Raw genomic sequence first — 16,148 nt, forward strand, 5'->3', positions numbered from 1 at the left:
CCTCGAACTCCAGCCTGTATTCCCTGTGATACTATTTGCAGAACCTAGGGATCCACCTGTGGGCAAGCCCACTAGTCCCTGAAGTTCCCGAGACGCGCCCCTACCTCACCTGACTCCACCTGTGGAGCCCCAGCGTCATGCGGTGGACTCAGAGGAAGCGGGGGAAGATTTTTGATCCTGGGAACTGGCTGCTGGTGCAGCTTTTTCCTTCTTCCCTTGTCTCTGTGCAGAAAGGAAGCGTCTTTGACCCGCTTGCTTTTCTGAAGCCGAAAGGACTGTACCAGAAAATACGGTGCTTTCTTAGGCTGTGAGGAAACCTGAGGTAAAAAATTTTCTTCCCAGCTGTTGCTGTGGATACGAGGTCCCAGAGACCATCCCCAAACAATTCCTCACCCTTATAAGGCAGAATCTCCATGTGCCTTTTACAGGCAGCATCACCTGTCCACTGCTGGGTTTCTAATACCCTCCTGGCAGAATGGACATTGCATTAATTCTGGATGCCAGCCGGCAAATATCCCTCTGTGCATCCTTTATATATAAGACGACGTCTTTAATATGCTCTATGTTAGCAAAATATTATCCCTGTCTTAGAGTATTAATATTATCTGTCAGGGTATCAGACCACGCAGCAGCAGCACTATTTATGCTGAGGCAATTGCAGGTCTCAGTATATAACCTGAGTGTGTATATACAGACTTCAGGATAGCCTCCTGCTTTTTATCAGCAGGCTCCTTCAAGGTGGCCATATCCTACGACGGCAGTGCCACCTTTTTTGACAAACGTGTGAGCGCCTTATCCACCCTAAGGGATATCTCCCAACGTGACCTATCCTCTGGCGGGAAAGGGTACGCCATCAGTAACTTTTTAGAAATTACCAGTTTCTTATCGGGGGAACCCACGCTTCTTTACACACTTCATTCATTCATCTGATGGGGGAACAAAACACTGGCTGCTTTTTCTCCCCAAAAATAAAACCCCTTTTATGTGGTACTTGGGTTCATGTCAGAAATTCGTAACACATTTTTCATTGCCGAGATCATGTAACGGATCTTCCTAGTGGATTGTGTATATGTCTCAACCTCGTCGACACTGGAGTCAGACTCCGTGTCGACATCCGTGTCTGCCATCTGAGGTAACGGGCGTTTTTTGAGCCCCTGATGGCCTTTGAGACGCCTGGGCAGGCGCGGGCTGAGAAGCCGGCTGTCCCACAGCTGTTACGTCATCCAGCCCTTTATGTAAGGAGTTGACATTGTCGGTTAATACCTTCCACCTATCCATCCACTCACATCCCATTTATCGGCCTCTGCTCCGCCTCCACGTAACCTTCCTCATCCAACATGTCGACACAGCCGTACCGACACACCGCACACACGCAGGGAATGCTCTGACTGAGGACAGGACCCCACAAAGTCCTTTGGGGAGACAGAGAGAGAGTATGCCAGCACACACCAGAGCGCTATATAATGCAGGGATTAACACTATAACTGAGTGATTTTTCCCCCAATAGCTGCTTGTATACATATATTGCGCCTAAATTTAGTGCCCCCCCTCTCTTTTTAACCCTTTGAGCCTGAAAACTACAGGGGAGAGCCTGGGTAGCTGTCCTCCAGCTGCACTGTGAAGGAAAAATGGCGCCAGTGTGCTGAGGGAGAAGCCCCGCCCCTTTTTCGGCAGACCTTTCTCCCGCTTTTTTATGGATTCTGGCAGGGGTAATTTATCACTATCACATATATAGCCCTGGGACTATATATTGTGATTTACCAGCCAAGGTGTCTTATATTGCCCTCAGGGCGCCCCCCCCCAGCGCCCTGCACCCATCAGTGACCGGAGTGTGAGGTGTACATGAGGAGCAATGGCGCACAGCTGCAGTGCTGTGCGCTACCTTGGTGAAGACCGAAGTCTTCTGCCGCCGATTTTCCGGACTCTTCATGCTTCTGGCTCTGTAAGGGGGACGGCGGCGCGGCTCCGGGAACGAACACCAAGGTCGGGTCCTGCGGTCGATCCCTCTGGAGCTAATGGTGTCCAGTAGCCTAAGAAGCCCAAACTACCACCTGTTAGGTAGGTTCGCTTCTTCTCCCCTTAGTCCCTCGCTGCAGTGAGTCTGTTGCCAGCAGATCTCACTGTAAAATAAAAAAACTAAATATACTTTCTTTCTAGGAGCTCAGGAGAGCCCCTGGTGTGCATCCAGCTCAGCCAGGCACAAGAATCTAACTGAGGTCTGGAGGAGGGTCTTGGTGGGAGGAGCCAGTGCACACCAGGTAGTCCTAAAGCTTTCTTTAGTTGTGCCCAGTCTCCTGTGGAGCCGCTGATCCCCATGGTCCTTACGGAGTCCCAGCATCCACTTAGGACGTCGGAGAAAGGATGGAATATAAACACCAGCTGAATGTGCCACAGTATTGACCAAGCATCTATTCTCTCTACTCTAGGGTCATTATGACAGAATTGGGATAGCTTTACCTTGTTGTTAAATACCACTTCCATCAGCTTTATTTAATGAAATCCAAACATAGTAGAAAAACCACTTCTTACAAGTCCTTTTCCCCTGGATGAACTTGATATTAACGGAGGTGATCTGTAATCCTGTTGTTTAACTGCCACATGCAGAGCTGCACATAACATGACTGTCCAAAATTGTCATCATGGTGTTAGTGTGTGTGAAGTCTTGGCAGTTTACAGAAGCAAACATGATCATGATGCTTGAAAAGATGCTGAGAGGTGCGACTCTAAAGTGGCTGAAAGTTCAATAGGACCTGCCATACCGACCTCATTACCTGAATGTTTGCACCTAGACATCTTTTGCTCTGGAAGCAAATGTACTAAATTAGAGGAGAACCTTATACCACTGTAGCTGGAAGCTGGGACAACACAATCCATACTAGTTCAGAGTGTAACACTCATCAATTAGTCTTCAATCCTTCCAACACCACAGGAATTTTTGGGGGGCTCTAAAGGGGGAATTCAAATGTTATCGCACCACCAATCTCCCATCTAAAGTGACCCGAGATGAACTCCATGTAGAAATCTTTAGATTAAGATGGTGGTGCTTAAAAGTTTGTGAGCCCTTCAGAATTTTCTATCTTTTTGCTGAAATTTGGCCTAAAACTACCTCAGATTTTCACACAAGTTCTGAAAGTAGATAAAGAGAATCAAACTAAACAAATGAAACAAAAACACCAGTGCTGTTCAGTGTCCTGATGGTGGACTCATGAACATTAGCTAATGTGAGAAAGGCCTTCAGTTACTTAGAGGTTACCTTGGGTTCCTTTGTGACCAAACTATTACACACCATTACTGGGGAGGGTAATTATGGTCTGGAATTTCCTGCATTTGTACACAATCTGTCTGACTGTTGATAGGTAGAGTCCAAACTCTTTAAAGATGGTTTTGTTACCTTTTCCAGCCCGATGATCATCAATAACTGTTCTTCTGAGGTCCTCAGAAATCTCCTGTGTTAGTGGCATGATACACTTCCACAACATGTGTTCTGAACATCAGACTTTGAAAGATCCCTGTTCTTTTAAAAAAAGAAAACCGTTTGTCCACTCACACCTGATTGTCAACCCATAGATTGAAAATACAAGACTCTGGATTCACCTTCAAATATCTGCCAAGCCTAAATGTTCACATACTTTTGACACTCGCGTATATATGTGAAATTAGATCATTTTCCACACAAAAAAAAATGAGTACGTCTAATGTTTTTGTCCAATTATTTGATTTGGTTCTCCATCTACTTTTTGGACTTGTGTGAAAATCTGAAGTAGTTTTAGGATAAATTTCATCAGAAATACAGAAAATTCTGAGGGGTTCACAAACTTACAAGCACCACTGTGTTAATTAACTAACACAATACATCAACAGGTGGTACTAATTATTCCTGAGGATACGTTGAAAACATGCACTGTTAGGGTTCCATGAGGACAGAGTTTGAAAAACACTTTGTTAAACAATTCCTTGATTGTGGGCCTGCAACAACTGCTAGAGCCACACTTTTGGAGGAAAATAGAATAGTTTAGCGATGCTTCATAAAAGAAAACCACTGACTTTTAGAATCACAAGTACTGGATGTTAATCATGTGTAATCATCATTATAAAGGGTATCAATCCATAATGTAAGTGCCCTGGAGACAGAAGCAACAGGTGCATCCATCTTACATAAGTACTGTTCCCAAAATCCCCCAAAACATGAGGCAGCAAGCTTCTCATTTCCTGGGTTGCCACAGACAATGACCGCACAGTTCCAGATGCACAGTGGCACATAGCATCATGTGCCTACGATTTCTTTGTCCCATAAAAACATGGCTCATATGTTTAGAAAATACGAGGGGGGTGCAATAAGTTTCCGGATGTGCAGTGTATGGGTAGAGAAGACGCAACACAACTGTTTGGTTGTGCGCAGTAATCTCTAACTAAAGGTCTTGTGAAATGCCTGGGCACAGAACTATATATAAGCAGCACTGCACACTGTAATATGTTCACTTCCTTAACTAACTCATTATTGAGCTCGACAGAGGCTGGCCTACGACAGCAGAAGAGTATTGAACTACTGCAAACTGCTTTTAGGGAGGAAACACCATCCCGAACCACTGTTTGAGTTTTTTGTAGAATTTCAAAGCATGAGACTCCCTGGAAGATCAGGAGTGCTGCAGCTAGTCTATGTCTGCCATCACAGATGACAACATTGCTGCTGTTCATTCCATAGATGAGGTAGACACCAGGGTGACTGTCGCCCAATTAGAGAAGCAGATACGCATCTCATCAAGATCTATCCACTTGATAAATTACAAAAAGCTTGGCCCGGGCAATTTTTCTGCACGATGGAGTGACCCATCAGCTGCCTTGAGAGGAGACTTTGCGCTGCAACATGCTGGCTAGGTTTGATGGCAGTCACTAAGACTCTGTCTGGGAGATAATCAGTGGCAATAAGTCTGCGTTCTACAGTTGTGACCGAGACCAAGCAATCAGCCCAGTGGACCCCAGCTGGAGATGTGCCGCCACAGAAGTTCCGAAGTGAGCGCAGCGTGGCCAAGCATTTGGTGACTGTTTTTGTGGTAAAGACTGGTCATGTAGCAGCACACAGTCACTGGGGACTGGTATGCCAACCAGTGCCTGCAAGCGCTGGAAGTCATTTCCAGGTGCCATCCAAGAACTTGAAGTGCCCTTTCCCATGACGACAATGCACCTTGCCCACAAGTCCAGAATGTGGTGTTTTTTCTGGCCCATGAACGTACCAGGAACTTGAACATACGCCGTACAGTCCAGACCTGGGCCCTTGCAATTTTTGTGTTCCCACAAATTAAGCGCAATATGCACAGGACTCCTCTAGCCAATAATTTGAAACAATGTAATGTTCACTTTGTAAATATACGTTTTGTGTACACGGAAACATAGCACACCCTTCATAAAATGCCTGTCAGACAAACAGGCATTTTATCAGCCTCAGATCCTCCAGAGATCTTCCACAGGGTTCAGTATGATTTGCCGATAGACGGGATGCCGGCTGTCGGTATACAAACAGTGGCATCTAGTCCATAAGAATCCCAACAGCCCCCCATTAAGCCCCCTAAGCCTCACCTTTTCCCTTCCCTAACCCTCCCTTGTGAGTGCCTAACCCTCCCTTCCCCACTGCCTAAACCCAACCCTGCCCGCTAGCTACATAACCCTAACCCTCCCTTACCAGTACCTAACCCTAACACCCCTTCTAATGGCAAAAAAAAAAATTCACACAATTAAGATTGTTGTTTCAACCCATTGTGAACTTAACTGAAACTAAATGGTAAGCTCTATATTACAGTTCAAAATGTTCTGAAAATGCCTCCTGCTAAGTTGTTTAGATACATTTTAGGAACAACAATTACCAAAAGCAAGACCAAAAGGAAGAACTTACCTCTACTCTTGGTTTCTTTGCCTCTGCTAATATTTCATCTGCAGCTCTTTTCACTGGAAGACCAAATAGTTGTTTTAACATATTAAATGGCCACACAACTATCTTTCCGGGAGTGTAAGCATAATATACCTACCCTGTGTGGATCGTTGAAGGCCAATTTCTAATGGTGCACTTCTGTCTATACTGGCAGAAGTTGCTGCATGTGAACAAGAAGAAGAGGGAAAATGAATAACTTGCTATTAAATAAGACTATTAATTAGACAAGTATTTGAGTTTAGAAGCTGGCATGTTTTTGGATCAACTTTTCGCTTTGGAAACAATTAGGAAAACTATTACTGATAATCTCCCAAACAATTTGTTTTGAGTACTAGGAGAATAGTTACCAGGAAAAAGCATAGAAGGACACTATTCTATGATAATACAACATTTTAGACAAAGGAACTTTTTAGGCATAGACCGTAATGACAAATTAAAAAGAAAATAGAACTAAACATAAAACAGTCTTAGCTGAAAAAGCATTCCTATCAAACACTGCATCAACCAGCTACCAATCACTAAAACAGATGTCTGATTTTGCCCCTGAACCTTTATTTTTGTTTTACTACATTAAAAAAAACGACTTATTTGGTGTATTATGCTGCAGACCAGCAGCAAAAGACCAGGGTCAAACACGGTTCAGTTTAAAAGCTTGATTAGAGCTTTTAAACTGGACTAGAGTGCTCAGCCGCGGGTTACCCTCTTTTTTACCCCACATCTCTAAGGTTCCTTCTCAGGCTGGTGGAACGTACCTAGGAGAGAACACATCCCTCTGCATAAAATGCTGTTGCACCAAGAACTATGTACCAAAGTAAAACTAGATTATTAAGCCCCTGTCACATCTCCAATGCTGGATCCCACCCGGGAATTGGAAACGGGTCCTTTCCGGGGTGGGATCCGGCATTGGAGTCTAAGCGCTGACTTCCCGACCCGGCAATTTGCCGGATCCGTTGCCATAGCTGCGGGGGGTGCTGCCGGCAGCGGCGCTGGGAGATGAGCTCATCTTTGCGCCGCCTCACCCTATGTAGTGAACGGGTCCCGGTTCGCATCAACCCGGGAACCCGTTTACACTGCCACTGACCTGGAATTCAACCCAGGAATAACCCTTCTTATAACCCAGGTTGAATTACTGGGTCAGGCGACTAGGGAATTCTGCATGGCCCCTTTCACATTGCACAGTAACCCGTGTCGACACGGGCAGTATGCCGGGTCAATACCGGGTTATTTTTGCAATGTGAAAGAGGACTTGGTGACAGATTAAACTTATGTTTTTGTCTTTCAGTTTAAGTCGTCTTTACTGTAGACATGATTTTGATAGCAGTCTAATTTCCAACAAACCATGCTCAATTATATGTTAACTCGGAGACTGACTTGCGTTTCCAAGACTTTGTTTCCACTCCATTCCATGAGAAGTGCAATTTGTTGTGTTTCAGCACATTGTCTTGCTGTAAGACACAATGCTAACAAACAAGTCTGGAGGCTTGTACATAAACCATAATGATGAAGGAGTCAGTTCCAGAGGCTACAGTACCATGTATGCTGCAGCCATGACACTAACTGATGAATGGTATAATTTGGAAGATTCTCAGCTTGTTCTCACTTTGGTACAGTTTTATATCTGTATTACAGAACCCCAAGTGATAATTCTGCCATGTACGGTGACTGAACTTGTGTTGGAACTTTGGGACAAATGTATTAAGCCTGGAGAAGTGATAAAGCAGTTATAAGTGGAAGGTGATAACACACCAGCCAATCATTACGGGTTTGAAAAAGGACAGCTAGGAAGCTCACTGGCTGATGCATTTTCACCTTCCACTTATCACTTCTTTATTACTGCTTTATCACTTCTCAAGGCTTAGTACATCAGCCCCTATCAGTAAACTGAAAACAGACATTAGTACGAAACTTGAATAGAACATTTAGCACACAAATTTAAGAGGCACCATTTTGAACTTCTGCCTTATTCAAACATCTATACTAACCTTCCAGAAACATTTTACATTCTTTCAATACTATGGGGGATATGATGATGCCTGCCATCCCCGATAAGCAGCCCTATGTTCCCTGCTTTTTTCGCGAACACATAGGTACAGGAAGATATCCCGAAAACTGTGTGCTTTCGTAAGAACATGAGTACATTTTTGCGCTAAACAACAGGGTGTAATTGAATAGTCCAAAGCGAAACATTGGGCAAAAAAAGCGATAATACCCCTTTTTTTGCACGCAAATTTAGTGGGGACAATGTAATATCCCACTTTGAGTTTATTATAGTGACTCTTGAAGTGTTCCAAGTATTTTTTATTACAAAAAGGACATTCTGTACTTTCTATTTAATTTGTTTAAGAAAAAGTGTGTAGTCCCCATCAAGAAGCACCACTACATTTAACTTACAGGTTTCCCCATTTAAGTAGGCAAGAAGATCTTTTCTGTCAGGTCTTCTGACGACAGGAATATTTTCAGTCTGAAAACAAGAGTCATAAATAAAATGTTACACACGTACATATTAAAAAAAGCCCTATACAGCAGATATCTGCATACAAGAGGAACTACCAAAAATCCAGGGTACATAAGACAACAGGGTAACAAAGAAAAAAGTCACCTTGGATTTCCGTGACTCATACAATCGCACTAAATTGGGTCTTAATAAGAAGATCTGTGTCACCACGGTGACAAATAATAAATTAAAGTCCAGAAGACATTTTAATTCAAAAATAATTATCTATAACTTCCTTTATATATTACCTGTATAAACATACCTGAGCTAATTTTTTGGTAAGGAAACTTGTATATTTCATGGAATAAATATTCCTAATTTTATTCAGTAATGTATATGGAGTACATATAAGGGGGGGGGAAAAAGCACACTCCCACCTACTATAACAAAAAAACAAAAACCATGGGAATGTAATCCGTCACCATAGCTGGAAGAATGAATATGAACAAACAAATACAGATTTACTGTCATAAGCAAAAACAGAAAAAAAATTGAAATGAAATTACATTGTACAGAAACACAGTAGTACAGTTAACAGAAAAATCGCGGAATAAAAAAACAAAAAAAAAACAAAAAAACAACAGGATTTTAACAGCTACCGGTAAATCCTTTTCTCCTAGTCCGTAGAGGATGCTGAGGTCCACTTCAGTACCATGGGGTATAGACAGTTCCGCAAGAGCCAAGGGCACTTTAAGACTTTTTCAGAGTGCAAACTGGCTCCTCCCTCTATGCCCCTCCTCCAGACCTCAGTATAGGAACTGTGCCCAGGGAGACGGACATTTTGAGAAAAGGATTTACTTTTAAGTTAATGGTGAGATTCATACCAGCTCACACTTCAACCATGCCGCACACATGGCATTCAACACAAAACATGCCAAAGGGCATGAACATTACAGCAACCATGCTGAAACCAATTTGAACAAATGAACAACTGCAGGAAAAGTACGCACTGGGCTGGGTGCCCAGCATCCTCTATGGACTAGGAGAAAATAAGATTTTACACTTACCGGTAAATCTATTTCTCGTAGTCCGTAGAGGATGCTGGGACTCCGTAAGGACCATGGGGAATAGACGGGCTCCGCAGGAGACATAGGCACTTTAAGAAGACTTTAGACTCTGGGTGTGCACTGGCTCCTCCCTTTATGCCCCTCCTCCAGACCTCAGTTAGAGAAACTGTGCCCAGAGGAGATGGACAGTACGAGGAAAGGATTTTCGTAATCCAAGGGCAAGATTCATACCAGCCACACCAATCACACCGTATAGCTTGTGATAAACAACCCAGTTAACAGTATGAACAAACAACAAAGTCTCGGTCCAAACCGATGAACTATAATATAACCCTTATGTAAGCAATAACTATATACAAGTTTTGCAGAAGAAGTCCGCACTTGGGACGGGCGCCCAGCATCCTCTACGGACTACGAGAAATAAATTTACCGGTAAGTATCTAATCTTATTTTCTCTAACGTCCTAGAGGAAGCTGGGACTACGTAAGGACCATGGGGATTATACCAAAGCACCCAAACGGGCGGGAGAGTGCGGATGACTCTGCAGCACCGATTGAGCAAACAGGAGGTCCTCCTCAGCCAGGTTATCAAACTTATAGAACTTTGCAAAAGTGTTTGATCCCGACCAAGTAGCAGCTCGGCATAGCTGTAGTGCCGAGACCCCTCAGGCAGCCGCCCAAGACGAGCCGAACTTCCTAGTGGAATGGGCCTCAACCAATTTCGGTAACGGCAATCCCGCCGTAGAATGCGCCTGCTGAATCATATCACAGATCCAGCGAGCAATAGTCTGCTTTGAAGCAGGGCCGCCAACCTTGTTGGCTGCATACAGGACAAACAGTGCTTCTGTTTTTCTAATCCTAGCCGTTCTGGCCACGTAAATTTTCAAAGCCCTGACCACATCAAGGGACTCGGAATCCTCCAAGTCACGTGTAGCCACAGGCACAACAATAGGTTGGTTCATATGAAAGGATGAGGCCACCTTAGGTAGGAAGTGAGGACGGGTCCGCAACTCCGCTCTATCCACATGGAAAACCAGATAGGGGTTTTTATGTGATAAAGCCGCCAATTCCGAAACTCGCCTAGCCGAAGCCAAGGCTAACAACATGACCACCTTCCAAGTGAGATATTTCAACTCCACTGTTTTAAGTGGTTCAAACCAATGTGACTTAAGGAAACTTAACACCACGTTAAGGTCCCAAGACACCACCAGAGGTACAAAAGGAGGCTGAATATGCAGTACTCCCTTCACAAAAGTCTGTACTTCAGGTAAAGAGGCCAATTCCTTCTAAAAGAAAATGGATAAGGCCGAAATCTGAACTTTAATGGAGCCTAATTTTAGGCCCAAATTCACTCCAGTCTGTAGGAAGTGAAGTAAACGGCCCAGATGGAATTCTTCCGGAGGAGCATTCCTGGACTCACACCAAGATACATACTTCCGCCATATACGGTGATAATGTTTAGCTGTCACGTCCTTCCCTAGCCTTTATCAGAGTAGGAATGACCTCATCCGGAATGCCCTTTTCCGCTAGGTTCCGGCGTTCAACCGCTATGCCGTCAAATGCAGCCGCGGTAAGTCTTGGAACAGACAGGGTCCCTGTTGTAACAGGTCCTCTCTGAGAGGAAGAGGCCACGGATCTTGTGAGCATTTCCTGCAGATCCGGATACCAGGCCCTTCGAGGCCAATCTGGAACAATGAGAATTGTCTGTACTCCTCTTCGTCTCATGATTCTCAATATCTTGGAGATGAGAGGAAGAGGAGGAAACACATAGACAGACTGGAACACCCACGGTGTCACCAGGGCGTCCACTGCTACCGCCTGAGGATCCCTTGAACTGGCGCAATACCTTGGTAGTTTCTTGTTGAGGCGTGATGCCATCATGTCTATCTGAGGCAGTCCCCACTGACTTGCAATCTCTGCGAAGACTTCCTGATGAAGTCCCCACTTTCCTGGATGTAGATCGTGTCTGCTGAGGAAGTCTGCTTTCCAGTTGTCCACTCCCGGAATGAAGACTGCTGTCAGAGAGCTTACATGAACTACCGCCCAGCGAAGGATCCTGGTGGCGTCTGCCATTGCCACTCTGCTCTTTGTTCCGCCTTGACGGTTTACATGAGCCACTGCGGTGATGTTGTCTGACTGAATCAGAACCGGTAGGTCGCAAAGCAAATTCTCCGCTTGACGAAGGCCGTTGTATATGGCCCTGAATTCCAGTACGTTGATGTGTAGACAAGCCTCCTGGCTTGACCAGAGACCTTGGAAGTTTCTTCCCTGTGTGACTGCTCCCCAACCTCGGAGGCTCGTATCCGTGGTTACCAGAACCCAGTCTTGAATGCCGAACCTGCAACCCTCTAGAAGGTGAGCACTCTGCAGCCACCACAGGAGAGATACCCTGGCCCTGGGGGACAGGCTGATCATCTGATGAATCTGTAGATGTGACCAGGACCACTTGTCCAGAAGGTCTCACTGAAAAGTCCTCGCATGGAACCTGCCGAATGGAATGGCCTCGTAAGATGCCACAATCTTTCCCAGAACTCGAGTGCAGTGATGTACAGACACCCTTTTTGGCTTCAAGAGGTCCCTGACCAAATTCATGAGTTCTTGGGCCTTTTCCATAGGGAGATAAACCCTTTTCTGGTCTGTATCCAGAATCATGCCTAAGAAAGGCAAACGGGTCGTCGGAACCAACTGTGACTTCGGGATATTGAGAATCCAGCCGTGCTGCTGCAACACCCTCAGGGAAAGTGATACGCTGTTCAGCAACTGCTCTCTTGATCTCGCCTTTATTAGGAGATCGTCCAAGTACGGGATAATTGTGACACCCTGCTTGCGCAGGGGCACCATCATTTCCACCATTACCTTGGTGAAAATCCTCGGGCAGTGGAAAGCCCAAACGGCAACGTCTGAAATTGGTAATGGCAATCCTGTACAGCAAATCTCAGGAACGCCTGATGAGGCGGATATATGGGGACATGAAGGTATGCATCCTTTATGTCCAGGGACACCATATAATCCCCCCCCTCCCCACCGTCCAGGCTGGCGATGACCGCTCTGAGCGATTCCATCTTGAACTTGAACCTTTTTAAGTATAGGATTAAGGATTTTAAATTTAAAATGGGTCTGATCGAACCGACCGGTTTTGGGACCACAAACAGGGTTGAGTAATACCCCATCCCATGCTGAAGCAGGGGAACTTTGATCACCACTTGTTGAAGACACAATTTTTGAATTGCATTTAAAACTATATCCCTCTCTGGGGAAGAAGCCGGTAGGGACGATTTGAAAAACCGGCGAGGAGGCACCTCTTCGAATTCCAGCTTGTAACCCTGGGAAACAATGTCTATTGCCCAGGGATCCACCTGTGAGTGAACCCAGATGTAGCTGAAAAGTCGAAGACGTCCCCCCCACTGGGACGGACTCCCTCAGCGGAGCCCCAGCGTCATGCGGTGGATTTTGTAGAGGCCGGGGAGGACTTCTGCTCCTGGGAACTAGCTGTAGTTGGCAGCTTTTTCCCCCTGCCCTTACCTCTGGCAAGAAAGGAAGATCCCCGTACTCTCTTGGGTTTATGCGACCGAAAGGACTGCATCTGATAATGTGGCGTTTTCTAAGGCTGTGAGGAAACATAAGGCAAAAAAGTTGATTTACCTGCAGTAGCTGTGGAAACTAGGTCCGGAGACCTTCCCCAAACAATTCCTCACCCTTGTAAGGCAAAACCTCCATATGCCTCTTCGAGTCGGCATCACCCGTCCATTGTCGGGTCCACAGGGTTCGTCTAGCAGAAAATCGCCATAGCGTTGGCTCTGGAACCCAGTAGGCCAACGTCTCTCTGAGCATCTCTCATATATAGGACAGCATCCTTAATATGACCCAGGGTCAATAAAATGGTTTCCTTATCCAGCGTATCAATATCAGCAGATTAGGTATCTGTCCACGCTGCTACAGCGCTACAAACCCAAGCCGACGCTATCGCCGGTCTGAGTAATGTACCAGTATGTGTGTAAATTGACTTCAAGGTAGTCTCCTGCCTGCGATCAGCAGGATCCTTGAGGGTTGTGGTATCTTGAGATGGCAGCGCTACCTTTTTGGATAAGCGTGTCAACGCTTTGTCCACCCTTGGGGAGGATTCCCACCGTATCCTGTCCTTAGCCGGGAAAGGATACGCCATAAGAATCCTTTTGGGAATCTGCAGTTTTTTGTCTGGAGTTTCCCAAGCCTTTTCAAATAACTCGTTTAGCTCATGAGATGGGTGAAAGGTTACCTCAGGTTTCTTTTCCTTATACATGCGCACCCTCGTGTCAGGGACAGAGGGGTCATCTGTGATATGCAACACCTCTTTTATTGCAATAATCATATAATGAATACTTTTAGCCAATTTTGGCTGCAACTTCGCATCATCATAGTCGACACTGGAGTCAGAATCCGTGTCGGTATCCGTGTCTACTACTTGGGATAGTGGGCGCTTTTGAGACCCAGAAGGTCCCTGCGACATAGTAAAAGGCAGGGCTAGACTCCCTGTACATTCCCTGGACTCTGCTTTGTCCAACCTCTTGTGTAATAAATTCACATTTGCATTAAAAAACATTCCACATATCCACCCAGTCAGGTGTCGGCTTTGCCGACGGGGACACCACACTCATTTGCTCTACCTCCTCCCTAGAAGAGCCTTCCGCTTCAGACATGCCGACACATGCGTACCGACACCCCACACACTCAGGGAAATCTCTAATCTGGAGACAGTTCCCCCACAAGGCCCTTGAGAGAGACAGAGAGAGAGTATGCCAGCACACACCCAGCGCCAATGACTTTGGAAAAAATTCCCATATAGCACAGATAGATATATATATATATAGATATATATAGATATATATAGATATATAGCCAAATTATGTGCGCCCCCCCCTTCTTTAAAATCCTCTGTCACCGTGTTCAGCAGGGGAGAGTCCGGGGAGCCAGCTTCTCAGCGAGTGCTGTGGTGAAAATGACGCTGGTTAGTGCTGAGGAATCAAGCTCCGCCCCCTCAGCGGCGGGCTTCGGTCCCGCTCGAATCCATTCAAAAACTGGCGGGGGATACCTATATACAGCCCACAGAGCCAATATATCTATTTTTACCAGTCCTAGAGGTGTAAATTGCTGCCCAGGGCGCCCCCCCTGCGCCCTGCACCCTTCAGTGCCTGCCGTGTGTGTTCTGTGTGGGAGCAATGGCGCGCAGCGGTTACCTCAGTGAAGATCTGAAGTCTTCTGCCGCCTCTGAAGTCTTCTTATACTCACCCAGCTTCTATCTTCCGGCTCTGTGAGGAGGACGGCGGCGCGGCTCCGGGACGAACAGCGAGGAGAGACCTGCGTTCCGACTCCCTCTGGAGCTAATGGTGTCCAGTAGCCTAAGAAGCAGAGCCTAGCATTTGATCTGCTTCTCTCTCCTCAGCCCGTTGCCAGCAGGCTCCCTGAAAATAAAAAACCTAACAAAATTATTTCTTTCAGGAAACTCAGGAGAGCTCCCTGTAGTGCACCCAGTCTCCTCTGGGCACAGTATCAAACTGAGGTCTGGAGGAGGGGCATAGAGGGAGGAGCCAGTGCACACCCATATCTAAAGTTCTTTTTAGTGCCCATGTCTCCTGCGGAGCCCGTCTATTCCCCATGGTCCTTACGGAGTCCCCAGCATCCTCTAGGACGTAAGAGAAAACAGAACCACTAAAAATCACATCTTCCTCGGATTTTCTCCAGGTTTCTGCATGAGACTCAGACTTATCCAATCTCTTACTGATATGATTCACACTATTACGGAATTCTTTCACCCATTCAGGCTCATGGTGTGCCGGCAGCGCCACCACTTTAAAACTCTGTGTCCCTAAAATGGCTCCCTCAGGGGAAGAGCTCCCTGCCTCAGACATGTCACACATGTGCACACACACCCCACAGACACTCCGGTGCTTATAGGGGACAGACCCACAGTAAAATCTGAAGGGACTTGCCAGTTCACAAATCAGCGCCAGTGACTAAAATCCCTGTGTCATATAAAATGTCTACAGAGACTTTTAGCGCTTTTACAATGCCAAATTGTATACTTGAGCACCAATATACACTCTCTCCCCCCCCCCCCCTCCTTTATTTCACCCTGATACTTGATTGAGAAGTGGAGGAGGACCAGCGTTTCTTCCCCTGCAGCCTGCCTGGAGAAAATGGAGCTGAGCAGTGTGCTGGCTGGAGGAGGAAGCCCCGCCCCCTGTAATGGCGCGTTTTTCCTCAGAAAATATCACAATATTTTTTATACTGGCGGGGGCATAGGACTGTGCCTCGGCATCATATGCTACATTTAGCCAGTTTTAGAGCAGGTTTCATGCTGCCCCCCCCCCCACGCCCTGCACCCTGCTGTGCCTGTGTTATGAAGAGCATGTTCGTGCAGCGTTACCGCCCGCTGCGCGGTACCTTGAGCCGTCACGATGACCGGAGATCCCTCTCTGCAGACGTCCGGTAATACACTCACCTGTCTTCTGACTTCTGGCTCTATTAGGGTGGTGACGGCGTGCTGTGGGAGTGAGCGCATAGCCACAGCTAGTGTTCAGTACCCTTCAGGAGCTAACTGTGTCCTGTCAGCAAGAAGCAGAGCCATGAAACTATTCAGGAAGTTGGTTCCTACTTCTTCCCCCTAAGTCCCACGAAGCAGGGAGACTGTTGCCAGCAGTCTCCCTGAAAAAAAAAAACCTAACAAAGTCTTTTAGTGAAACTCAGTC

At 46.1% G+C, this 16,148-nt stretch overlaps 1 protein-coding gene across 1 annotated transcript in view; it reads right to left on the minus strand.

Annotated features, from left to right (window-relative positions):
• CDC73 (cell division cycle 73) overlaps positions 1-16,148 on the minus strand; it is a 418,707-nt gene that overhangs the window by 329,998 nt on the left and 72,561 nt on the right. Inside the window, exons 3-5 of the mRNA XM_063940193.1 lie at positions 8,315-8,384; positions 6,021-6,083; positions 5,888-5,940 (exon numbers count right to left, since the gene is read on the minus strand). Of these exons, the coding sequence (XP_063796263.1) occupies positions 5,888-5,940; positions 6,021-6,083; positions 8,315-8,384 (186 nt within the window). The remainder of the gene's footprint in view (positions 1-5,887; positions 5,941-6,020; positions 6,084-8,314; positions 8,385-16,148) is intronic.

This window comes from Pseudophryne corroboree, chromosome 9 (assembly GCF_028390025.1).
Source record: "Pseudophryne corroboree isolate aPseCor3 chromosome 9, aPseCor3.hap2, whole genome shotgun sequence".
Taxonomy (NCBI): Eukaryota; Metazoa; Chordata; class Amphibia; order Anura; family Myobatrachidae; genus Pseudophryne; species Pseudophryne corroboree.